The 27,366-nt window shown below is 37.2% G+C and overlaps 1 protein-coding gene and 1 long non-coding RNA gene across 2 annotated transcripts; one reads left to right on the top strand and one right to left on the bottom strand.

Moving 5' to 3' along the window:
• The first annotated feature begins 1,052 nt into the window (after positions 1-1,052).
• On the top strand, positions 1,053-27,199 carry ptprc (protein tyrosine phosphatase receptor type C). The gene is made up of 32 exons (XM_086090078.1): positions 1,053-2,208; positions 2,333-2,539; positions 2,645-2,732; positions 6,442-6,456; positions 7,936-8,040; positions 8,620-8,637; positions 8,741-8,977; positions 9,084-9,320; positions 9,402-9,521; positions 10,915-11,040; positions 11,136-11,291; positions 11,630-11,794; positions 13,148-13,356; positions 13,445-13,505; positions 13,607-13,715; positions 13,824-13,861; positions 14,057-14,148; positions 14,218-14,308; positions 14,384-14,460; positions 14,560-14,596; positions 14,678-14,775; positions 16,084-16,209; positions 16,296-16,450; positions 19,388-19,523; positions 22,039-22,188; positions 22,318-22,408; positions 22,757-22,896; positions 24,679-24,813; positions 24,886-25,002; positions 25,084-25,244; positions 26,205-26,340; positions 26,469-27,199. The coding sequence occupies exons 3-32, from the start codon at positions 2,669-2,671 to the stop codon at positions 26,727-26,729; spliced, it is 3,663 nt and encodes a 1,220-aa protein (XP_085946204.1). The 5' UTR covers positions 1,053-2,208; positions 2,333-2,539; positions 2,645-2,668; the 3' UTR covers positions 26,730-27,199.
• On the bottom strand, positions 14,045-15,406 carry LOC147165654 (uncharacterized). Its single transcript, XR_015096550.1, has 3 exons — positions 15,266-15,406; positions 14,942-15,059; positions 14,045-14,756 (listed from the first exon to the last, which is right to left on the bottom strand). It is a non-coding gene; the product is annotated as an uncharacterized LOC147165654 (long non-coding RNA).
• Positions 27,200-27,366: the final 167 nt, after the last annotated feature.

Here is a 27,366-nt window from a genome sequence, read left to right as displayed (position 1 = left end):
CAATCTAAGATGGCTGATGCATGGCAACGAGCCCCAGCGAGACGGAGCAAATCGCTTTTGTGGTCACAGCTGCATGGAAGCACTAACTCCATTGTCATCATTGCAATAATAATGAACCAGCCACATACCCCACAGCCATATACGTTAGATTGTATGTTTATTATTGATCAGATATATTTTGGAATCACAAGCTAAGGATGTAGAAATATATCCCATACAACAACGGGCCCGGTGTATGCAAATCAGAAAACCGACAATTGCAGAAGTTGTGACACAGTTTGTCATTCTTACCACACCCCTTGACTCAAGCCCTACATAAATGATCGGAGCCTAAAAAAGACACCAGAGTAAGTTCAATTCTTGGAACAGATCAATAGAAACTCACAGTTCTGGATGTGACATTTAATCGTCTGATTATGCCAGTGTGTTTTTAAGCCACTTTTATCCGAATGCTTTTTTAAATTATTTGTGATTTGAAGTATTTTCTTGGCATATTATTATTATTATTATTTTCTTTCTTGGCAGAGCTCAGTATTGTTCATTCGGTAATCTTACCGATTCGACATGTTATCATCATTGCTCTCTTTTTTTTCTTTTCTTTTTTATGTGTGGGTGTGTGTGTGCATATGTGCGTGTGTGTGCTCATTAAATCACCTAAAACCTATTAAAAATCCCATACCATTCACCTAAACCGAATACGACTAGAGTCGTGAAGTTGTCAGGAGACCCGAGGAAGGGTCAAAGAAAGAAAAGTGAAATCCATCACCGGGTTACCAACCAGAATCTTTCACCAACCCCAGAAACATCTAAATTCCAACAAATTAGGTAGACCTCAAGAGACCAAAGAGAAGACTGAGGTTTCTTGGCATATTAAAGATCTGTGATTATTTGGCGCTGTTGGAAGTGACATATTTACATTTGTTCCCAAATGCTGTCATTTGTACAAAGTACTTCACCAAAATGTTATCATAGTTCGTTTTTCTCCTTTTTCTGCACATTCAAGGCAACTTGGTCTCCAGAGCGTATGTCAATTTTATTTCTATTGCACATTTCATATGGCACGTATGAACTCAATGTGCATAGAACGCAAGATGGCATGCACATTAAAATAAACAAACAAACAACTGCAACAAATCTAGTGAGATGAGAAAATATTGAAAGGAAGATATTGTTGGACAAAGTAATGGACTTCATTTGTTTTATTGTTATAATTGAGAGCAAATTAATGGTCCTTGCGTAACAAATCCTTCCTGGTTTGAAAAAGTGGAAGCCCAAAAACTAACACAGAAAGTCCATATATAGGCATGCTAAATATGTTGCCCCTGGGCTTCAGCCTAAAATCCCCCAGATAGACACTCCATATAAGTGTGAGCCATGTTGTCAGTACTTCTCCCCTTACCTTTTACCAATAAGTCACAAATACTGCTAAAAATACTGTTAGAAGTCCAAAAAAGCAACAACATGAATGATAGTGGGAGACTATCTGAATGTGCATGACTAAGATTACCTTTGAAAAGTGTTAAGATGAGCTATAAAAAAAAAAATATCCGTTTTTTAGTAAACTAAACTTAGTATGAGTTCATTCAGATGGAAAAAAATAAAAGCCATTCATGGAGGAAGAGAAAATAACCTTCTCCAAAGTGTCACTTTAGGTTCCACCATTTCCATCACATGACTTTTCTCCGCTGTCAAAATGCCTTAGGGTGGGAAAAAGGCCCTCACTAGTCTAAACACGGCATTCTGATTAATATTGCATTTGTGGAATGTGAATTAAGCAGCAAAACCCACCTATTTTGATCCCTTTCAGGGGGGGCGGCCATTTTGCCACATGCCGTCGACTAATAATGACAGGCTCAGGTAACGACCAATCACGGCTCAGCTTTAGAAAACAGCAGAGCCGCGATTGGTTTTTGATCTGATGCTAATGATAAAGTTACACTGCGGATGATTTCCCCTTAATCAAATATTTCTTGACAACAGTAAGTTGGTCATACATGTAAATACGTGTTAACATGTTCAAATAAACATGGTTCCAATCTGGATTCCAGCTTCCTTATGTGGTGTTGACATAACGTTTGTCTATTTGTGAGGTGTTCTTAGCATGTGAAAGAGGGCGGAGTCACAAAGAAGAGGACCTTGAAGAGTTTTCACTTCTGTTTGTCTCATTTGGAATTATTCCGCTAAACGATTTGATTTCCACCAACGCACGTGAGTCAACACTTTCATCTCTTTTGTGTCTCCAGAACTGAAAAATCGCTTTTGTTACACAAATACAGCATTTTAAAAAGTCTCAAATGATTTTATTTATTTATTTTTATTTCCCTCTGGTCAGACGTTTTTTCACACACGCTTCAATGAGACGACTTCCTGTTCTTGGTGACGGTGGTGAAACGAAGCTTCCTGTCACCCAACGTTAAGGTAAAGGCGGTGTCGTTCAACGTGACATCACTCTCGCTTGACTGGAGGGCAGAGGCGAGGTTTTCGGCTTTAGGGGAACAAGTCCAGGAAGCTGCGTCAACAGATAAGACACCAAACAAACGTAAGTGGCTTCAATAATGTCTTCTTTCCGTCCTGATGTTGACTTTTGAAATGGTTGAACGTGGGGTATGACCGGACGAACATCTGGCTTGTTGGTTCCCGCTAGGTGACTTTGTGTTTGGTGGCACATATGGAAGGTCAGCGTGGTCTCTGGACGCTGCTGCTGTGGGCTTCTATCATCTCTCTGGCCTCCTGTAAGTAACATGATTTGGGCATCACAGGAAGGGTGGAGGCATGGGTGGGGTTTCTACAAAGTTTTGTTCTTTTCTTGACTTGAAATCTTAGTTTACAAACAGCTTTTGGGGAAAAATGGCAAATGTGAGAGCAGAGTTGACGAGCCGTTTTCGACCCACAAACATGAACAAGTGACACGTTTGTGGGGCCTCAGGCTAGGAAATGTGTTCAATCAAAGGCTGCTAATGAGAAAGAGAAACTGTTAGCACAATGTTCTGTTTCTGTTCTGCTTTGTGTGGAGCCGTGTATGCGCAGAAGGTGATGGGGGGATTTTTTGGGGTGTGGTGGGGGGCTGTTCCTGTACATTCAATCTGAGGAGACGATCAGGAGATAAAGGACGTGCACGTTTGTGTGTTAATGTATGTCTGCGTTATGTATGTACCTTCTACCATCATATCTGGTATAGATAAATGTATAAATATACATTATTTGTACTAGTAGGCTTGCCTTGTAAGGTGTAATTTAACACACCTTGGGTCAAAATGACACAGAAACTTTCCTGTGAATACAAAAAAGTAAAAGAAGGAGAGTTACGCTTGTATAGCTAGGGTGTCCAAAATTTCGATCAATCGATCAAGCAGTATTTTGTTCTGTTTTCTTGACAATAATATGTTCTATGCAGCCCCACTAGTCTAAATACGGTGTTTTGGTTAATATTGCGTTAGTGGAATATAAGTTAAGCAGCTAATCATATCAGAAGGCGGCCATTTTGCTGCTTGCTGTCGAGTGAAAATGACATCACAGTTGCTCAGGTGTCAGGTAACAACCAATCACAGCTCAGCTTCAGAAAACAGGTGAGCTGTGATTGGTTGTTGCCTGAGCTCTGGGCAACTGTGATGTCATCTTCAGTCGACAGCAAGTGTCAAAATGGCCGCCCCCCACGAGATGGATAAAAACAGCTGGATTTTGCTGCATAACTCATATTCCACAAATAATAATATTAATCAGAATGTCATGTCTAGACTAGCGAGGTCACATATGACATATTGTCAAGAAATGTTTAAGGTTGACTTCCCCTTTAAAAGTTATTTTTAATTTTCTGTTAAAGGTAATGACGCAAATGGATTTTTCATGGTTTTGTGGTAGCTCGCATCCCACCAGGACAAATCCGCCCCTGCCCTGAGCAAAACTTTCCAATCTATATAAGATGACAATTTTGAAAGCGATATTTACTTCAGCATCTTAATGATTCATTAAGTGATAGATTCGCAGATCAGACTTTGACACAGACAGCAGAAAGTGGAGGAAAACATTTTGGATTCTGAAAAGATTTTTTGACTATTTTAGCTATATGCATAGCTCCTTTGCATATCTAGAAAAGCTCAATAAGTCGTCTTTATCAGTAGTCGTCGTCGTAGTTTTCAGGTGTCGCAACCTCCAACTGTTTAACACCCACGCCCGTCCTATTTTTTGTATATGCTACAGGCCACTTCAAAAACAGATGGCGGGCCGCAAATGACCCCCGGGCCGTAGTTTGGACACCCTGTTGTATTGAACGCAGAGGCTTTTATTATTCTGTAGACTTGTTGCCGTCTTGTTCTGAGTAGCTGGGACACAGACTTGTCTTGCCTTCCTCTTTAACACAATAACCAATACAAAAAAATCAAATGCGGTTGGATGATCACTGAGCTAAAGTCTTACAAAAGTGTCTGAATCTCTTATGCTAGAGTCTCAATTATGGATTTTTTGTACGAATTTAGAATCATTTGAATCGTATTTCCAGTATTTTCTATGGCTTCTAAATTCAAACTCAATTTCTTGTTAAGAAATATATACAGTAAATAACAATCAAACGCAAGGGCAATTGTGAATACGTAATAATACGTTGAGGTGATTGTACATTTATTACATTTATTAGAATGAGCGGTTCAGATAAGAAATGGAATATGATTGATAGCTGTACCAGATAATTGTTGGTGTTTTTTAATAACCATAAACAAAAATATGATGTTAATTCACTACTTCTTAAAGGAGAAGTCAATAATATGATCTGTGCCCCCCTGGTAGTCTAAACACGGTATTCTGATTAAGAACATGTTTGTGGAATATGAATTAAACAGCAAAATCCACCCGTTTTTATCCAAATAAGGGTCGGCCATTTTGCTACTTGCTGTTGACTAAAAATTACATCATAGTTACTGAGGAGTGGATTCAGTTAACAACCAATCAGGGCTCAGTGTCATAAAGCAGGTGAACCCTGATTGGTTGTTACCTGAGCCCTGACTAACTGTGATGTCATTTTCAGTCGACAACAAGTAGCAAAATGGCCGCCCCCCCCCCTAAGAAGGATGAAATGATGAATGAATTTTGCGGCTTAATTTATATTCCACAAATATTCATCAGAATACCGAGTTTAGACTATAGTTGGGGTGTATAGATCATATTATTGTAAAGAAAATCTTTGGGATGGCTTCTCCTTTAAGTTTGCTATTCGGGTAATTGTAGATTTAAAATGAAACATTTGAACGCCACCCCTCTCTTTCAATTTGAAGAAAGTACAATGTTTGTGAATTCAATGTTATTGTAGTATGAACCAATTATTTCAACAACAAAAATGATTCGACTCCTCAAGTACTGTACGTACAAAGTACAACATTGACCACTTCCGTGTTGCATTCTGACTTGTCTTCATTTCCTGGATGAGCTGAGCAGAGCAACGCAGGCCAAGCAGACAAAAAAAAAAACTCAAGCAAACGACTTGAGAATAAAGTCAAGAAAAAGGGGAAGCATAAAATGAAGAAGTTTGGTCCGAAAATGTGAGGCCTGCTGCACATCTAAAGCAACTCAAGTTTGATGGAGACAAATTATGTAAGGGGGTGCATACATCACATTTGGCTTGAAAGCATCTTATTTTCTCTCGACGCATCATTCAAATGAATCGCTCAAAACTTCCATAGACACCACCCACTTACACCATGTGTGTGTGTGCGTGCAAAGTTGTGAAATGTCAGTGCAAGACGCATGCATCAACCCCGAGAAACAGGCTGCACCAAACCACATCCTGACTATCACGCTCAGTGTTCGCCTAAACACATTTTTTGTCATTCTGATGTGCACTCCAAACGCAACTCATATATTAGCCATACAACGTATTATGTATTACCTTCTTAAGTTCAGCCATGGTGAATGACTTTATTTCAACTTCATTGTCAAAAACGTTTGACAATTTAGAGAAGAAAAAGATTTCAGTTCAGTTAAACTAAAACTTGCAATTGTTTTATTTTACACCACATACTGGTTATAGTCATTCTTGTTATTTCCTCTTTTTTTCCATTTGTGTTTCTTATTTGTCACCTAATAATGCTGGTGTTCATTCTAAAGTGAAACTAAATGTGGGAGTAGCGGCTGGTGTCATTGCAAGGCAGGAAATGATGGGTGCATGAAATGGAGATTGTCTTCTTCTGCTCCAACTTATTCAATTCGGCTGGTTGTTAGTTGTGGTTGATAAACAGTAACTGAGCACAGCATTAGACACACAGACACATTCATTTAAATATATATTTTACGTGTTCAAAATAAAACAGCTGACATTTTTTGTTTCAAATATAGCTATGTTGAAATTAATTCATTACTATACAAGTGTTACTAATGTCTTGTATACATAGTCACCTGTAAATAATTTGTCCTTTTTAGATAATAAGTCCTTTTCTTCTCTGTTTTTAATTGCAGGTCAAAGCAATGAAGGTGAGTGACAGTTCATCACCGCACATAACACAATAGTTTACATTGGCAAAGAGTTATTGGGTGATGTTTATTGTAGTAAATCGTCATTCATTTCTATGTATAATGGATCCTCAGATTTCCAACATAATCCATTCCAAGATGCAGTTTAATTTACGTTTTATTTTGTGAAATATTGAGGACCAAAACTGCCAAAATTAAAAAATAAATAAATAAATGACTAAATAAATGAATTAATGATAAAAGTGAAAATAAAAACAGATATAAAAAATATAATTCAAAAATTTAATACAAAAAATACATATAAATGGAAATAAAAATAACTAAATATATATCCATAAACAAATAAATAAAAGTAAAAATAAACACACACACAAAAAATTAGATTCAAAAAATAAATGTTGAAAATAAATATCGAAATAAATACAAAAATAAATATATAAATAGAAATTTAATATCAATAAATAAATACAAATGCATTAATGGGCAACTATCTTGTCTACTCGCACCTAAACTTGTTGTCGAGCAACTCAAGTCGCAAAAGGCAGTTTGCAACGGCGGAGTCCAACCCAAGACACGCTTAGGACCGCCTCCTAATTTGAATAGCAATTTATCCTGGCAGAGTATCTACAGCATGAAATAAATAAATGTGAGAGCAGAGTGTTTTTATTTATTGATTGATATTTAATTCTATTTATATATTTATTTTTGTATTTATTTCCAGTTATTTTTATATTTATTTATTTTTAATCTCGTTTTTTATTTTTGTACTTACTACTGTTGTGTGTGTTTTTTTAATTCCATTTACATTTTTTGGGGGGGATTACATTTTTTTATTCTATTTTTAATATCCGTTTTTATTTTCAATTTTAGTCATTTATTTATTTTAATTTGGTCCTCCATAGTGAATTAATTTTACCATATAAATAACGTAAAAAATTTGGTAGGAAATGGGCGATAGACAGATAGCAGTGTTTTTTGTTGTTGTTTGATTTTGAGCACATTAATCTTTCATGTGAATTTAAAAAACTGCTCATTTTCAACTGCCTTGCCTCATTAAGTTCACGTCTGTGCTGCAGGCAGGCTACTCCTTTGACGATTTCCACTCCGATTTACACCTATGGACATTTTACAGTCTTCACTTGACTTAAGAAGTGTGTTTTTACAATGTGGGCGGGGCCACACAAACCTGGGGAGAGCATGCGATCGTTACATTGAAAGAAGCGAACCCAGATTCGAACCCAGAACTTTGACAGTGAGGCAGATGTGCTCCCCAAATGCTCTGATGTGCTGCCGATTGCAGAAAAAACGGATTTGAACTTGACCCAAGAACACTTTAAAGACATCATTACAAGACCCACATGAAATTAAAAACGTCCAACTCAACTACAGTATATCTCCTCAATCTGCTCAGCCAGTCCAGTCCAGTCATGTCTTGTCCATTGAAACCTATATGACAACTTTGTGTTCTCTCTTCTCCAGTTAATACCACAAAGGAGGCTTCAGATGCAAACATTTCAAACAGCAGCACAACCGTCTCTCCCACATACATTCCCCGGGTCTCCAATGAAGTGACTTCTACAAATGGTGAGACTTTTATGCGATTGAATTATAATCAGAATGAGGGGAATGCTGCAAGCAGTAGTAATTGGAATAATTCAAGTAATCTGTGTTTTGAGCATCAATTCATGTACAGTGAATGATGAATGATGTATTTTAGTCAATTTGAGTCCTGGGGGGAACTTTATTTCTAATTTGGGTTTTTAGCAGAAGATGTTTGGAAATGGGATGATGAGTTGATGTTTTTTAGGGCTGCCGCAATCAAATATTTTTAAAATTGATTAGTCCATTGATTACTTGAATAATTGGCTAAAATTGTATTTCACATGGTTATTAGTGTGGTTATTTTTGAAACTGTGCTCCCTTTTGTGGACTTCTGGTTCAACTACATAATTATGTCAGTTACAGGTGCAAAGTGTGTCAATTGCATGCTACAGCTGCCAGTAATGAATATTTTCTTTATATATTAAACTCTTATTTTCCCCCCAATAAATTGAAAATGATTCAGTTACAGCAGTGGTCTGCAGCCCAATCATTGGCACTAAACGTTTACACTTCTAATATGTTCCTTATTTTTTCCAATCAACATGAATAATTGTCCACCAGCCTCTACATCCATTCAGTGTGAGTACCAAATTACTAATGAATTGAGATATTGTTTTTATTCTTAATTATGCAAGCCATCTCATTCATACACATTTAACATTCTTGCATATGTGTTACGCAGGCTCTTACACTGTTACACCCATCAAGTTTGGCTTCAGGTTCAACATCAATAGCTCCTCCACTGGCACGTACACAATTATTTTGACTGACGATGGCGTGTCAGTGGAAAGACGCTATAATGAGACAACGGTCGACATCCTAAACCTCAAGCCATGCACTGGATACACGCACCAAGTTAGTGAAGGCAACTTTACAACTTGCAAGGGTACCCAAGAAGAGAACTTTACAGAAGACATGAGTGAGTAAATCGGACTCATAATCTTTCACAGAATTGTATCTTCAACTTAACTTCAAACACTTCCTGTATTTTTGAGACACATGTGACCATTACATGTCAATTTCAGGACAAGATGACATCGCTTTTGGCAATTGCTCCACCGGTTGTCTTTCGCTCGCTACCGAATGGGATGTCAGCACGTCACTGTTACTGCCAAATAATGATCAGTTGGAGCAGTGTGACAATGAAGACAATAAATTGTGCATCAAACCGGCCTACAGTGACATTTGCTCTGATTTCACAATAACTTACACTTGTGCAAGGCAAGCGTCTTCCTTCAATCTAACAAAGTTCATCAGTACAGGTATGTTGAACTGTGTTGTCTTTCTAAAAAATATGTTACAACATATTTTACTTCAAGTATGGTTTTCATTTTCTTTTACAGATTTCCTTTCTGGATTTTTAAGTGTAATACCGCAGCATGTTGCCTTTAAACTTCCTGCAAACATCACGGCAAAATTACCTCTCAATTGCACCGATCTTTCCGTTGTTTACTCCTGTCTAGGTAAGTGGATGAACTACAAGGATAACCTAAAACATTGGCAGTGTTTGCTTGTGGATATTCTCATTTATCCAAGTCTAAATTTTACCACATAAGATATGAATTTCAGCTTGCTTAATGCTAACACAATACGCAAAACGCTGTAAATGGGCGAACAAAACAAGCAATCAATTAATATTGCTTCTTTTTTTTTTTACACAAACTGTGCAGCAACACGTGTAGACAGACAATGTTGCAATACTGACAGGCATATATTTTTTCCCCCTCTAATGTTAATGTTATTGCAGCTTACTCAGCTACTTAGTGGTGAAACTCTTCTTTGTCTGTTATGGACATCTTTGTTATACTGCCCCCTGATGGCCAAGGGGCGCACACCTGAAGGAACACAATGGAAGCATAATAAATAAATAAATAATAGCCAAACTGCTAAAATGGAGAAATTATGTATTTAATGTATTTATAAAGTACACTACTGTAAACTAATATTTAAATTATCGAAACAAGGCAATCAAAAAAAAAATTATTGGTGTTTTTGTGTGGAACTGGAACAGATTAATAGCATTTTCATTCATTCAAATGTCAAGTCAAGGCTTAACTGCATTTTTGTATTTACTGTTTCAGTAACTTTGTCATAGAAACTGTGCAGTAGTTATTGTTATAACAGCTCAACTAGCCTGACAACTAAATCCTTCTTCATTATTTGTGCATAGTTTATCCAACATAAAAAGGAAACACACCTAATGTACTGGTTTTAACAAATTTTTACTTTTTTTGGGCAAGTGTATTTTTCTGCTCTCATGTGTGTGGCAAACAGAAAAGATACATTTAAGGTTTAGAACTGTCTATGGAAACGTAACTTCTGGGACGTTAAACTAATAGAAATATGGCGGCATCTTTTAGTCATTGATACAGCAATGTCAGAATAATCCGTAACATTGAGTTAAAATTAAAAAGTGGTACTGTACTGTAAAAAACGAGGGTGATATTGATTTGTGTTGCGGTAATATCTCTGCCACTAGATGGCATAATTGCATTTGTAAGACAGTGACAGCTCAGTGCATTTTTCTTTTCTAATCTTTAATATGAAGTAACTTGTGAAATTGTGCACATTTTTAAAATTGTAAAATACAACTTGACCCCAGTCTCCACAAATATATGCATTATTATTAAATTTATAACTGCAAAATTTTGACGTGGGCGTGTCTGCTGCGTTGCAACTGGAATTTCCCCAGTACAGGCTTTTCCAAGTAAGGGGCGTCATTAATGGCGCGTAAAAAAAAAAAAAAGTGCCGTTAAAGGAACTTTAAATGAACTCAAAATGAACACACTCATTTTGACACCCCTAAATGTTTAAATGTTTGCTGTGAGATGTTTGATGACTTGTGTGTCTCCTTAGACGATGAAAGACCCAAGAATGTGTCTGATTTGGAACCCTACACAAATTACCACTGTACTGGTCAGATCCGGCAGTATAATGTGACCATAGCGACCTTGCCAAAAATTCCTGTCAGGATTGACTGCGGTATGTTGAAATGGGCCACCGGAGACAACTTTAAGATATTACATGCACATAATGTATCCTGATCAGTGTTTAAGATGGCTCCTGTGCATCTACAGATCTTGAAATCCGAACCGCAGCGAACATCAGTAGTACTAATACGTCTGTTGAACTGACGTGGACAACAGCAAGTGAGAATTGTACAGACGTCATATCTGGACTCAATCAGCTGTCATATCAATGCGTGTGCGTGCCTCAAACTCAAAAGAAAGCTGGTAAGTAAGCACGATGCACTCTGGTGTTTAGGAGAGAAACCTGGAGATCACTTTGTGATGAATACAAACTCATGAATCAGTCGCGAGTCATCGTGACTGTGTGATCTTTGCCTACCTTAGCCCACTGAAGATAAATATTAACTGTGATGACTAATAACGCCATTTTACAAAGAGTAGGGAACACAACGTTTCTTTTTATCTTCCTAGTAAGACGCATCAACAACATGTCCTCCTACTGTATGACTTTATTTCTAAATGTAATTACTGATGATGTTCACGTTGCTGTCCTCTTGAGATTAAATCTGGTATTTCATTTGTGTGTATTTCTTTTTTGTCAGATATGGCGAGCAAAAGAAATGAGAGCAAACCATATGAGACGCGTGTTGGTTGTATTGTCAGTGGCTTGGATCCATATACAAATTATACGTGCAAAATCCAACCCATGTACAGGAACCAGAATGTTGGACAAGCAATTGATCGGAACTTCACAACTGCCATTGGAGGTAATTATTAATAGATTTTTACTGTAGAGCAATTGTTCCTTCATATCTCCTCTTTTTTTGCGCTTCCTTTCTGTTTCCTTCCAAAATACAAAAGCCGTCTTTTAAGGAGTAGTCCATTCTACCAGTAACGTTAAATAAGCACACAAAAAACACATTGATTTAAAGATAGACGGGCAGAAACTGATCACTGTGGTCATGTGACATGAACACTTTTGCTTTGAAGTAAGAATGCTATTTAAGTCAAACAGTATTGTTTTTGATTCAGTTTTAGGGGAGAGACAATTGCTTTCAATCTAACACAGGGTGTCCAAACTTCGGCCCGGAGGCCATTTGCAGCCCGCCATATATTTTTGGGCGGCCTGCAGCATATGCCAAAGATAATTGTTGACATAGCCACAATGCTATTTTTGTAAAAATAAAAAATAAACTGAATTAAACTTTTCTAACTATGCAAAGACACACATCAATTTACAGCTAAAATAGTAACTGTATTTCTGTTTGTAACACGGTGGAGATCAAAATAATTCAGTTTCAGAAACCAAAATTGTTACATCCACTTGCTGCGTATGGTCACGGTCCAATTTGTGAAAACATCACATTCGTGGTTCTTAAGTGTAGCCAGCTTACTACAGATTGTTCTTGTAGTCGTTTAGAATATTGAGTTGGGATTCAGCTGCTGCTCAGTGGAAAAAATAAATCCTGATTTACCTGTATTATGACCTTTGGCAGTAGCAGTTTGTCCAAAAATAACTACGTTATATCAACAATGTATAATTGCTTAATTGATTTTACTGTGTTTAGTAAATAAGTTGAAAAAAAAATAAAAATTCAAAGTGGCCCTTGCATCTTTCTATTTTTCTGTATGTGACTGATATAATGGAACAAAACAGGTTTGAAATGGAAACCACAACTTTGTAAAATAATAAATATTCTATGATAATATAATAATTTAATGTAAAATAGCCATTTCACTTTTTTAATTGTACTTGAGTGTAACTAGTCATGATAATCTAGTTTAACTGGACTGGTTAAAAAATCAATAAAAACAGTCCATTAAAGACCTTTGAGAGTTACAGTACATTTGTCACGCATTTCGACACTCCTGCTGCTTTTCCTCGTCTCACTGCTGCAAGCTTCTCTAAACATTTTTAACTAATGAGCGACCAAATTAACCATAATACTAATACTAATACTAATATTGGCTGCCACTGGAATTATGCCCGCAAGCTACTTGTTTTTGTTGTCCATGTCCATATTCATAAATTCACAACACTGTCCGCCTAAACTTTTTTCAAAATGTCATAAATGAAAAATAATAATACAGTACGGATGTCTTTTTTCCCCCCCCTACAGTACCAGATGCCATCTCCGGTCTGCATCCAAACGTTGTAGACAACAATATAATTGAAGTGCGCTGTGAACATTCCAATCGGTTTAATGGACCTAAGAAGAAATTCAATGCAATACTTCATCAGAGTGGTAGAGTTGTGCAAAGAATAAATAAAACCGAATGTACATTCACTTTCCAAGGTTTGAGCTACTCTACGACCTACCGAGTGGAGGTGTGTACACCCAATGTTTGTGTTTTTTCCTCCCTCTAACTTTGGTTAGTGACATACCTGCTGTGAACATTATTTTTTGCTGTTACAGATATTTGCATCCAACAGGGACTTCAACAGCACAATCTGGGGAGAAAATGTAACAACGTATTGTAGGTGTCAAGTAAAAAATAAAAAATAAATAAAAATTGTAATTTTGACATTTTGCATATCTCCCTATATCTGAAATGCTGTCCTGTCTTTTGTTTGGCAGACAATGACAAAGCCCTTACAGGGTTCCTTGTCTTCCTTATCGTTTTCACGTCCGTGGCACTGCTTGTGGTCGTCTACAGGATCTACGTCGTGAAACGACAAAGATTCCGGTAAGCGCATTTGAGTACATTATTATATTCTCATAATGCCTTTGATTCTTTTATTTGTAATACACAACATTTACATAGATGGCTTTGTGTCTGTGTCTTTGTTTACAGCGACATGAGTGAAAACCTGCTATTAATCCCCAATGCGAGTGAGTCTACAGAATACAATATAGGTTTACATATAAATTAGCTCAATGGACAATATACATTGTCTTACTTTGCCTAAACATCAAACATACTTCAAGTCTCTTGTAATCATTTCACAAAAGCCGATGGAGTAATATAATTTCAAAAGTGCATCTCAATAAATTACAATATTAATAAAAAAGTTTGCTCCTGTGCAGCTTCTGTGGAGCCAATCGAAGCCAACATCTTGCTGGAAGCGTACAAGAGGAAACTCGCTGATGAAGGGCGCATTTTTCTGGCTGAGTTTCAGGTTGTTTGCTTTCATCTTTTCAGGTTATCCTTTGCTGCATTTATGCTATATATATTTTTTCATTTTCAGAGCATTCCCAAATTTTTGACCCGTTACACCGTAAAAGAGGCCAAGAAAAACTGCAACGTCCCCAAGAACCGTTATGTGGACATCCTACCATGTATGTAGTTGGTTGCTCTGATGCAGAAAACAACTATACAACACTTTTTGATCAAACTTTTGCTCTCTTGAACAGACGATTACAACCGAGTCCATCTGAGCACAGGCAACGGCGAGGCAGGATGCGACTACATCAACGCCAGCTTCATTGATGTACACATTTTGTACACACACTAAAAACTATGTAGCACATTTTTGTAAAAAATAAAAAATTGTTTAAGCTCAACCTATTGAATGTTTGCTCCTGTGCAGGGCTACAAGGAATCCAATAAGTACATTGCAGCTCAAGGTACTACAATGGTCTCTCTTTTGCATTTGCCTTATTTTACTGCATGTAATGTGTGTGCTTGTGAACATGTGTGTGTTCCAGGCCCCAAGGAGGAAACTGTGTGTGACTTCTGGAGGATGATCTGGGAGCAGCGGTCTTCTGTCATTGTCATGGTGACGCGCTGTGAAGAGGGAAATAAGGTAAGAATAGAATCCAACTTTAAAAGTCAAGCCTAATCCCTTTTCTATAATTGTAAGTTGATTACACAAAATGTTATCGCAATTTTGATTTCTCTCGATCATCAAAACATAATGATTAAAGAAAAAACTATTAATGTGCAGAACGCCGCTTATCCAAGTTCCCTACATTGTGAAAGGACCCTGAATGCACCATGTAGCTTATAGCTAGCCCGGAGCAAATCAGTGTGATTCTGCCGTCCCTAAGCGTCCTTTAAGCTGTTTAATGACAATCCAGTTGGAGTTAACTGTAAAAAACAAACACACAATAAGGATAATTATATACAGTGGGCATTTAAATACAAAATATGCTTCGTTTTTAACACATCGCGAGCCTAGCGCTAATGCATGAAACAGTTAGGAAAGATCCACGGTGGAAAGTTAGCATCAACTTCGGGAGTAATAGTCCTTCAAATGACGAATATTCACATACAAATGCTGTGGGCACACATACCCACAGGTAAGAGAGCACTACTCAAAGGCACATTCTTCCCAATTTGTAAAAAAAATATTAATAAAATGAAAAATAAAAAATAGTTATTTTAATAGAATTCAATCGCAACTTTCTTCTGTTATCATTGTAAGCTTGTACACCATAGAAACACGGCACCACACTGCCCCTAAGAGGCCAAAAACGCGCAGGAACACCCAGTATTTGTTTTGCAATTAGTTTTAGTATACAGTATTTTCGTTTTACTTTTTGATTCTTTCTTTTTTCTGTTTAAAAATTCACATAATGTTCTTTTCCTCAAATGGGGGGGGGGGGGGGGTCATACCAATACACATTTCCACATGACATAGTACAAAATACAATCTCTGAGGTTCCAGGTTAGCCCACTAGTCCCCAGACTTGTGAAAATAACATAAGATAAAATGATAAAGACGGTTATGTAATGTTTAAGTTTGAAAATGGAGAATGCAAATGCAAGTCTTGAATTTCATATATTCATAAGGTTATGTTATACTTGACAAAAAGAATAGTGTTCAAGGTTTCAACGTAAAGGGATGAATAGGCATAAGGCTATGATCAGTTTTGAGTACCGTAGTTGAGTTTTAGTAGTTGAAAAAAGTATTACATTTTAAAAGCAATGAATAATTGTTTTATTAATCGTGATTTAAATCTCTATTGAAATAATCGTGATTATTATTTTTCCCATAATCGTCCAGCCCTAAAAGTGATAGCACGTCCCCACTGAAGGCCCGCCACTGATATCAAGTGATTATGAAACTGTGTTTCCAAGTGTTTGCATCACTTTTCACGTTGTGTTGCAGAACAAGTGTGTGCAGTACTGGCCTTCTTTTGACCGAGAGACGGAGATGTTTGAAGAGTTTGTTGTCAAACTCACTTCGGAAGATCACTACCCTAATTATGTCATCCGCCGTATTAACCTGACTAATGTAAGTCTGCTGTGAAAATTGGAGTGGATCGTTGCTGCAGTGAGTCTCCAACGTGTTGCGTCCTGCGTGTCGTTTCGTGCGTCCAGAGGAGAGAAAATTCTGAGCGAGAGGTGACCCACATCCAGTTCGTCAGCTGGCCCGACCACGGCGTCCCCGAGGAGCCGCACCTCCTCCTGAAGCTCAGACGCCGCGTTAACTCCTTTAAAAATGTTTTCAGCGGGCCCATCGTCGTCCACTGCAGGTGAGTCAAATTCTATGGAGATCTTTAATCAGGTTGACACAGCTTTTTTAATACTCAGAGGCAACTAAATGCAACAATGTTGGGGGGGGGGGTTTGGGGCATTATCCACATTTTACATTAATGTCTCCTTACAAATCTTAGTGCTTTTTGATGAGCCCTCTAATAATGCACAAATGATCCATTAGCCCTTTATTAGGGTTGTTTGATACCACTTTTATTTTCAGACTCATACCTACTCTTGAGTAGGCACTGATACCGATTGCAAACATCAATATCATTAGTGCTTGTGATACATAAGATTTCCCTTAAAAAAACAATGGGAGATCATTTTAAAGAAATACCTATATATCCCAATATAGAATTTTTCCTCAAAATTGCATTATATTAATGGCAATTTTCTCGTCCCGATTTCTGATCACTTGAAATAAGGTTGAGTATTGGCCCAATAATTTTAGGTACAATAACTAACAAATGCTTATCCCAGTGCCTCATTCAAACAGACACATATAGTAGTAAAAAATGTCAAATAAAAATAAATAAATATTAAAAAGTTAATGATTCAAATGCACAATTATATATTAGAATTAAGATGTTACTGGTATTGCATTTATTGTATTATAAATGTATTGATAATAATTATAAATAGGGATGTCTGATACACTCTTTTAGATCAATACCAGGAAGAGTACTCAACTCTACCGATACCACTCGTCCTTTTGATACATTTAAAAAAAATAAAAAATAAAAGACAAATAATAAAATAAAATGAAAAACTATTATATCCAAATATAATCCCCCTTCCAACCTTAAAATTGCATGAGATTAATAGCAATAATTTTCTATTCTTCTAATTTCTACTTCCTGATTCTGGTATCGGCCATCATCATGAGTACCGATACCTTGATATAAGGCCAGGTATCAGCCCAATACCAATACCTCACCCATCCCAATTACAAATAAAAATCTTGCCATGTATGCCAATATTTTTCAGTATTTCAATAAGTGGCTTATAAAGGCTTGAGCACATTATTGTACAGGAGCACTGATTAGTTCTTTCAAACGTGCCATTTATTTATTAGATAATAATAACAGCCACTAAGAATGGTCATAAAGGCTCTTATACCAGCAAAATGAATGACAATAATGCTCACTGAAATAGAGTCCAATACGCAATTGAGAGAAACGAAGCCTTTGTCTGCATAAAGCAACGCTTACATTTTACTTGACCTTTATCAGTATAAAACTGAGTCGTCTGCTTTTAAGTGCGTGCTGACTAACTCAACAGACTTTTTTTTTCTGCAGTGGTTTCCTTGTTTTCACACCTACTCATAAGTTCTAGTTCCTTGCTCTTTGAAGCCAATGCTGCACGCATGTGCTGTTTATAACGTTCATGCGCTCACACATTTGTTAAGACTGGCGTCCCAGTCACGCCACATCTGTGTGCTGCAGTTTTTCCGATATTAATGTTTATCATCAGCTGAAAAGTGTGAATTGAAGAAAATTCTCCCATTTCCTAAGCTAGATAAAGTCCTTAAAAATTCTTCTTGAGGGTTATTATCAAATGATGAATGGTGAATCATCTCAATGCTTTTACTGTAATTGTTAAGCCAATTGAGAATTTTTTAATAAAATTAATCAACAGTTAATGTAGTTTGGCCGCTTAAATATGAAAATATGAAAAGTTTTTCTCTAAGTGCTTCCTCCACGGCTGACACTTTGCAGTGCTACTGCAGCTGGCAAGAACGTTTAATTCTTGCTGCTGTTGTAATTCGGGTCGCCCTATTTTTTTTGTAGGAATTATTATTATTATTATACACAGCAACCGCTGTGATGGCGGTGTGTCGAAAAGCAAGCAGTAAAATACGATTGTATTGTTTTACAGTTGTTTTTTTTCTCCTAATGTTAATTAGGTCAGTATTGGCTTGATAGTATAAATGTGTGAATTATGTAATTGATTTTTAATTAATGTTATGGTTCATACTGCACTGAGCAGAGCTTTTATATGTTGTTTGATTTTGTTTGTTTTGTTGGTTTAAGTTTGATTCTGATGGGTATAAATCACACAAATGGTACATATCACATAAAAGCCATCGGAAAAGCAAACATATGAGCATTAAATTGTTTAAATGCTCATTGAGATTTACAAAAGTATTGTATGACCTCAAATATAATAACAGACCTCCAGAATTGTGTGCAACTTTTCCTGAAAATGATGTTCCAATTCTAAATGACACAAATCTGACTTTGAATTTTTTTTTGAGCTGTCAAACGATGACATTTTTAAATCAGATTAATCACATCGTAGAAGTCTGATTAATCACGATTAATCGCCCCCAAAAAAATTCACGCCAAATTTGAAGAGCACCGGTTATGTGTTAATTATTTTGACATTTGATGTCATGAGGGCGTCTTCAACATTTTTTGATCCACTGCACACGCTCATCCTCCTCTTTTTCTAATCAGTTAATTACTTGCATGATTTATAATGGAAAAAAATGACGCCGATATTTTGACATGAACAAATATTCTAATTGTGATACACAAACATTCATTAAATGCTTTACTTTAATGCATGAAATTATGTTTATTGCTCAAACACAACCTGTGCTACCTTAAACGTAGCCAACCGCTGTCACGCTAAAGGCTAAACTATGGTCAAAATTAATAGTGCGATTAATCTGCGTTCATTCATGATTAATGCGATATCTTTTGTGATTAATTAATCAATTAACGCTTTAACTTTAACAGCACTATTTTTTTTAAATATTATTTTAAACATTTGAAGTGATGAAGGTCAACACAGGTGGGTGAAACATTTCTTATTGTCATTATTTAATCAAGTCAAGTTTCTGTCACAGCCACTTCCTCCGAGTTGTCTTTGAACTCATCTTAAGTGATTTTGCTTGACAAACATTCAAACATTTTCACCTTGTGTAGCGCTGGAGTGGGCAGGACGGGCACCTACATCGGCATTGACGCCATGATGGAATGCCTGGAGGCCGAGGGCAAAGTGGACATCTATGGATACGTTTTCAAACTCCGCAAACACAGATGTCTCATGGTTCAAGTGGAGGTAAACTACACACAACACAAACATAAATTCGACTCCAATCCCACACCTATATATAAATATTTCATATACAGAAATATGTAATATACAGAGAATAAGCACTGAGAAAAATACAGTTGATATTTTAAATAAGGCCGCTACTTGTTGCTAACCTGTAATTAATCATTTGTGCCAGGTTTTCTGGGAGTCGGGCTGTCTTGCCCTGTAAAACCAATTAAACACTAACCCCTTACAGAATAAAACTTCTAACCTAATTTGAATGTTAACAGCTACTAGCTAGTATGCTAACATCTACAAAGTAGGATGCTAACAACCACCGTGGATCTTGTGCCCGAATAGACAGTTGGTATAGTGCTACTTATATATATATTTTTTTTAAGTTAGCTTTTTTTTATGGTAGCAGTCTAATGGTTGTAGATAAGCATATAAGAATCAATAGAATGCTAAGATAGCAAGCTAGCTACTAGCTGAGTACCGGTACTACCACTGATCTGAATATATGACTAGATAGCCGATAGGCCAAAACTTTTGATCGGAACTTCACAACTGCCATTGGAGGTAATTATTAATAGATTTTTACTGTAGAGCAATTGTTCCTTCATATCTCCTCTTTTTTTGCGCTTCCTTTCTGTTTCCTTCCAAAATACAAAAGCCGTCTTTTAAGGAGTAGTCCATTCTACCAGTAACGTTAAATAAGCACACAAAAAACACATTGATTTAAAGATAGACGGGCAGAAACTGATCACTGTGGTCATGTGACATGAACACTTTTGCTTTGAAGTAAGAATGCTATTTAAGTCAAACAGTATTGTTTTTGATTCAGTTTTAGGGGAGAGACAATTGCTTTCAATCTAACACAGGGTGTCCAAACTTCGGCCCGGAGGCCATTTGCAGCCCGCCATATATTTGTGTGCGGCCTGCAGCATATGCCAAAGATAATTGTTGACATAGCCACAATGCTATTTTTGTAAAAATAAAAAATAAACTGAATTAAACTTTTCTAACTATGCAAAGACAGCCAAAATAGTAACTGTATTTCTGTTTGTAACACGGTGAAGCCGCGAGGCCGCCATATTACTCCTCCCAAGAAACATTTCTCGGCATGCAATCCTAAACATTTACAGTATCAAAATTGGAGAACATTTGACACACTACTTAGTAGAAACAGCATGATTTATGATGTTTTAAATTTGTTAAACATAAACAAGAGGATTTCAGACATTTTACAACTTGCCTTAAATACATGTATAAATTATATGCTTAATGATATTTACAGGGGGAAACTTGTATATTTTTATTAAAGAATTATAACTGTAATTCAACAAAAGATGCCTCTGCCAAATCTAATATTGGGGTCTAAGGAACTGAGCGATAAAAGAAAAAGGGGGTCTTCAAAGCAGCACATACCATCCACTTGTAAGAAAAAAAATTTTTTTTTACTTGTTAAAAAAATAGTGACCACCCCGCCACAAACCCCGCACCCCGCCTATGCTAACTGCCTAGGAGTTGTATATGTCTAATCTGTACGTATATCGTATAGTTTATACAGTAGTCTGCTTGCGAGATGGGAGGAGCAAGATGGCTGCCCTGTCGCTTCAACGGCTTGCGAAATATTCAGATCAGTGGGTACTACCAATGAAGTAATGACACCGGATAAAATGCTAACATGCTAACCATTGGAATGCTAACAACGTTAATACAGATATTGATTAAGTAAATTGATCAGATTTTCTACCATGACCTGTAATTAGGTTGTGTTTCGGGTGACCAGATTTTCAAAATTAAAAGCCAGGATGTTATATAGTAATATACAATAAATGTCATCGCTAGTCAATCTTCATCTACGAGGGGGTGTGAAAGACGGCTCATCGGTCGCTAATGCTAAATGCTCTCTTGGTTGACTGTTCAACAGAGCTAAACAAGGCAATGCACTCACCATTATCCAACCTTTTTTCGTTCAGTCCTGACAGCTGTTGGAAGCTGGCTGTACCGTTCATCTCGCGCCGGTCATGTAATTTGTAACATTGGAAATATCCCGCTGGAAAGCTCAGCTTACGTTGTCGGACCAGTGACTGGCAATCGCAGTGAATAGTAGGACGACATTTCTCATGATTCTTCGATCCGAACTAGTTCCAGTCCGATTAGATGCGAATGAGAACGCAAATGTGAATTTGCAAGTAAAGACTAAGAAGGAATTTAACAGTTACATTTCCTTTTAATAGGTTTATCGTATAAATCGCTCTGACATCTGCGTGATTCACATACACATGGCAAAAAGTGGCACCTACGTAATATCGGGACAAAACATGAGCAGGACCCGAAGAAAAGCGGAACTGTCCCGGCCAACACCCTAGTTCTGTTTCAAATGAGAATGAATACATTGCTAACATGCTAACAATTGAGTACAGAAACCTATTTAAATACATAAAGAGTTTTTTCATTCTATCCTTTCAAAAAGTTTGATATCAAGGCTCAATTTGTTTGTTCAAGCAAATGTGGCGTTGGTGTCTTTTCACAGGCCCAGTACATCTTGATTCACCAGGCTCTGTTGGAACACAACCAGTTTGGAGAAACAGAAATCTCACTGTCAGAGCTCCATAATGCGCTGAGCATGCTGAAAGAGAGCAACTCTGACAACGAGCCAACTTTTCTGGAGGATGAGTTTGACGTATGAATTTTAGTTCATCTCAATCCTGACGTTAACATTTAAATCCAGTAGCTATTATTAAACATTATACAACTAATCCATGCCACATTTCCCCAAACAAATGTGCAATTGTATTGTTCTGTCATTCAGAGACTTCCCACCTACAACAAATGGAAGACATTCAACACTGGGATCACAGAAGAAAACAAAAAGAAGAATCGCTGTTCAGCTGTCATCCCCTGTAAATATGACTTCACACATATTATGGACAAAGACATTGGGGCACCTTTACCAGATGTTGGAGTGTGTTTGTCAGAGGGCAACTGATGTTGTACCCAAGAGAGTCTGCTGACTCACAATCTCTTTTCGACTTGAGGAAAAATACAGCTCTTGCCCACACAGTTCCTCAAAATTTTGAATATTCTTCAGAATCACTTTTTCCGCTAAACAACCTGGCACCTATTTACATACATTTCATTCACACATTCAAATTAGTGTCTCAATGCCTTTGTCCGTCGAGTTGACATGTGAATTGTCAGAAAAGGTCTCAAATCATGTCTTGTCAACTTGTTGAACTTGCCACATTCAGATGATTACAACCGAGTGTTGCTGAGGCTGGATGAAGGGCGGAGTCAGGAGAGCAGTCGTGATGAAGATCATGAGGACGCGTCATCTGATAGTGAAGAGGATGAGGAGACCACTAAATACATCAATGCCTCCAACATTCATGTGCGTATTTTTATTTATTGTTTTTTTTGTTGCTTTTAAAAGTTGCATTACAATTCCTGGTGTATTAAGTGTGATTTGTGAATGAATTACAATTTATTTTCAGTTGTATATTGTACACCATAAGGCAAATTCTGGTTCAAACGCAGACATCTTCACATGACCAACTTCTGGGAGGATTTCTAATCCTGAAGTACAAACCCAATTCCCAAAAAGTTGGGACACATTACAAATTGTGAATAAAAACTGAATGCAATTATGTAGAAATGCCAAATTTTAATATTTTGTTCAAAATATAACATAGATGACAGGTCAAAAGTTTAAACTGAGAAAATTTATTATTTTAAGGAAAAAAATATGTTGATTGTAAATTTCATGGTGCCAACAAATCTCAAAAAAAGTTGGGACATGTAGCAATAAGAGGCTGGAAAAGTCAATTGCACTTATAAATAAAAAAAACAGCTGGAAGACCAGTTACCACTAATGAGGTCCATTGGCAACTTGATTGGAGTATAAAAAGAGCTTCTTGGAGTGGCAGTGTGTCAGAAGCGAAGATGGGTAGAGAATCACCAATTCCTCCAATAATGCGCAGAAAGATAGTGGAGAAATAGCAGAAAGGTGTTTACCAGCGAATAATTGCAAAAAGGTTGAATTAATCGTCATCTACAGTGCATAACATCATCCAAAGATTCAGAGAATCTGGAACAATCTCTGTGTGTAAGGGTCAAGGCCGAAAAATCATACTGGAAGCCCATGATCTTCGGGCCCTTAAACGGCAGTGCACCGCACAAACAGGAATGCTTACTGTAAGAGAAATCACAGAAAATGCCTCAGCAATACTTCCAGAAAACATTGTGGGTGAACACAATCCACCGTGCCAGCCGCCGTTGCCAGAAGAAACTCGACAGTACAAAGAAGAAGCCATTTCTAAAGCAGACCAAGAAGCGCAGGCGTTTCTCTGGGCCAGGGGTCATTTAAAATGGAGTGTGGCAAAGTGGAAACCTGTTTTGTGGTCGGACGAATCACGATTGGAAGTTGTTTGTGGAAAACTGGGGCGCTATATCATACTGACTAAAGAGGACAAGGACAACCCAAGTTGTTATCAGCACTCAGTTTATAAGCCTGCATCTGTGATGGTATAGGGTTGCATGAGTGCGTGTGGCATGGGCAGCTTCCACATCTGGAAAGGTATCGTCAATGCACAAAGGTAAATTCAGATTGGAGAACAACATATGCTCCCATCCAGGCATCATCACTTTCAGAGAAGATCTTGCATTTCTCAACACGATAATGCCAGACCACATGCTGCACCAATTACATCATGGCTGCGTAGGAAAAGGATCTGGGTATTAAAATGGCCAAATTTTAGATTTGTTGACACCATGGAATTTAAAATCAACATAGTTTTTCCTTAAGATGATACTTTTGACCTGTACTCTATGTTCTATTCTGAATAAAAGATTAAAATTTAGCACTTCCACATAATTGCATTCAGTTTTTATTCACAATTTGTAGAGTGTCCCAACTTTTTTGGAATTGGGTTTGTAGTTGTTTTTTTGGTTGTTGCTATTACAGCCATTTCAATTTAGCAAATCTCCATTTCAATGTGAAAATCAACAATGACTAATATTATATACTGTTGATTCTTTTTAATTTGTCAGCCAGTTGTGTACAAAATATTTGGGACTAAATTCAACTGCATTTTCTGAACTGGTCCTACAGTACATAACTTTCAAATTGAAGACCCCTGATAGCCACCGATTTTGTGTTTTCTTGTGTACTCAGGGCTACTGGGGTCCACGCAGCTTTGTCACAGCACAAACTCCTCTATCCAACACCATTGCTGACTTTTGGTTGATGGTTTACCAAAAGAAAGCGTCCACCATTGTCATGTTGTCGGAGGCTGGTGCTGATGAAAAGGTATTCAAATGCAAATTATACTCAAACATGTATTTTGCCTTATTAAATGAGTTTATGCTTTCTTGTGCATAGGAGTCGGTATACTGGGATGAGGAGAAAAGGACTTTTGGGGATATTGAAGTGGAGGTGAAATCAACAGACGCTTCTCCAAATACGATCAAACGTCACATGCTGATTCGTCACGTCAAGGTGCCGCAACCTTCATTCACTCGGTTGTTTACGTCCGCTGTCGCTCAATATTTCCTTTCTTCCTAATTCTTTGGTCAACAGAGGAAAGAGAGTCGTGTAGTGAAACACGTCCAGTTCCTCAAGTGGGACAATAGAGAGCTGCCAGCGAAGGCTCAAGATCTGACTGACATGATTAAAGAGGTCAAGCGTAATTGTAACTGGGGCAAGACCCAAAGAGGCCCACCAGTTGTGGTCCACTGCAGGTAATCAACCACACTGGACGGATCACCTGCCAATTACAGGACCGGCAAATAGAAGACAGTTTCTTTGACATGAACGCATTATGGAAAAACACAAATATGCAGTAGCTATCAAGGCTGCTGACCAGTGATTCTTGGTTAATCCAAATACAGATCACAGTGCAGTATGCATTAGGGGAAGTCAACCCAAAAAACATTTTTTACAATAATATGTTCTGTGCAGCCCCACTAGTCTAAATACGGTATCCTGGTTAATATTGTTAGTGGGATATGATTTAAGCAGCAAAATCCAGCAGTTTTTATCAATATCAGAAGGCGGCTATTTTGCCACTTGCTGTTAAGTGAAAATGATGAAGGTCTCAGGTAACAACCAATCACAGCTCAGTTTCATAAAACAGGTGAGCTGTGATTGGTCGTTGCCTGAGCCCTGAGCAACTGTGACGTCATCTTCAGTCGACAGCAAGTGGCAAAATGGCCCCCAACAGATGGATAAAAATGGCTGGATTTTGCTGCATAACTCATATTCCACAAATGTAATGTTGATCAGAATATCATGTTTAGACTAGTGAGGTCACATATAACATATTATTGTCAAGAAATGTTTAAGGTTGACTTCCCCTTTAAAGAGAAAGTCACAAAGATTGTGTGGCTGCAGGAGGTCACCAAATGTAATTTTTATTTTAGTTTTTTATCATTATTGTACATTATAAATGTTGTGTTTTTCCATTCCAACATTAATTTAAAAAAAGATGACTGCCTTTATTATAGGCTTTATTTAAAAACAATTTATGTTTAGTGAAGTTTAGAAAGACAGTCTTCATTTTTTAAATTAATAACAAGTAGACATTATGGTAAGTCGGAAAGCTGTCTTTAATCTTAATTAAGATGATTTTTTTTTTTTTTACTTCTACTGTGTATATTGCTGACGTTTTGCGTGTGTGTCCACATGTTGCTTTTCCTCAGTGATGGCTCGTCCCGTTGCGGTGTTTTCTGTGCTCTGTGGAGTCTGCTCGAGAGCGCTGAGACTGAAAAGGTTATCGACGTTTTCTACGTGACCCGAACCTTGCGCAAGGAGCGACAGGGAATGATTTCAAGTCTGGTAAGAACTATGAGTGGATTTGCTGATAAGTGATTGGTCAACTTGAATGTGATCCCAAAATGAATTGTGGGGAACCAGCCTGGGTTATATTACAAATACAGAAGTATTTGTGTATGTGCCTTTGACAGGAACAGTACCAATTCTTGTATGATACACTGGATGGACTCTATCCTGTCCAGAATGGAGAAGTGAAAGCAGTCCAGGCCTTGGAAGCGGATTCTGTCCAATTGGTCAATGAAACCACAACAACTGGCCAGCAAACTGAAGAGAAGACTGCAGACGAGATGAGCCAGCCAGGGGCAGCAGAGAGTCATCCTGTGCTGGCCCAGGGTGGGCAGGAGGATCAAAAGGAAACGGAAAAATTATCCAGCATCCTCACAGACCCTTGAGGACGCTGTCACTTGCGAGGGCTGAGGAGTTGCAGGGTCAGTTTATTGGAGATCTGTTCAGCTTATGTGAGCAAGCAATGTGGACAACACATCATGTTTTTAAGGATTACACGTCTTTTATTTTTTGAATGCTTTTAAATTTGGGCAAGATGACAAACATGTCAACATTACTGCACGTGCACGTCTTATAATGGGTTATAATTGTCCAGATTTCAGTACATCATTGCTTCATCTGGAAATTTACTTCAAAGGTTACAGTACTTTTTTTTTTTTTTAATGAAAAATGGATTTTAGTGTCTCTGCTATGATGCCTATGGAAAGTGTTTGGTGTGTACAGTCCTTGTGTGTCCAAGGAGCATACTCTAATTCACTGAAGCTAGCCAGCAGATGATAAACTTCAAGCTAAACAGTTAAATTAATGGTTTGTAAGCCATAATATTGTAATAAAAAATATATATATTAAGAAGAAGTTTTTGAAATGCATCAATATTGTCTATAATTTAAAAAAAAAAATTATATATATATATATATATATATATATATATTTTTTTTTTAACCTTATATATATATATATATATATATATATATATATATATATATATATATATATATATATATATATATATATATATATAAA

The sequence above is a fragment of the Leptonotus elevatus genome, chromosome 11 (genome assembly GCF_054856555.1).
Source record: "Leptonotus elevatus isolate MCC_2025b chromosome 11, RoL_Lele_1.0, whole genome shotgun sequence".
Taxonomy (NCBI): Eukaryota; Metazoa; Chordata; class Actinopteri; order Syngnathiformes; family Syngnathidae; genus Leptonotus; species Leptonotus elevatus.
This window is presented reverse-complemented; position numbering and strand designations above follow the sequence as displayed.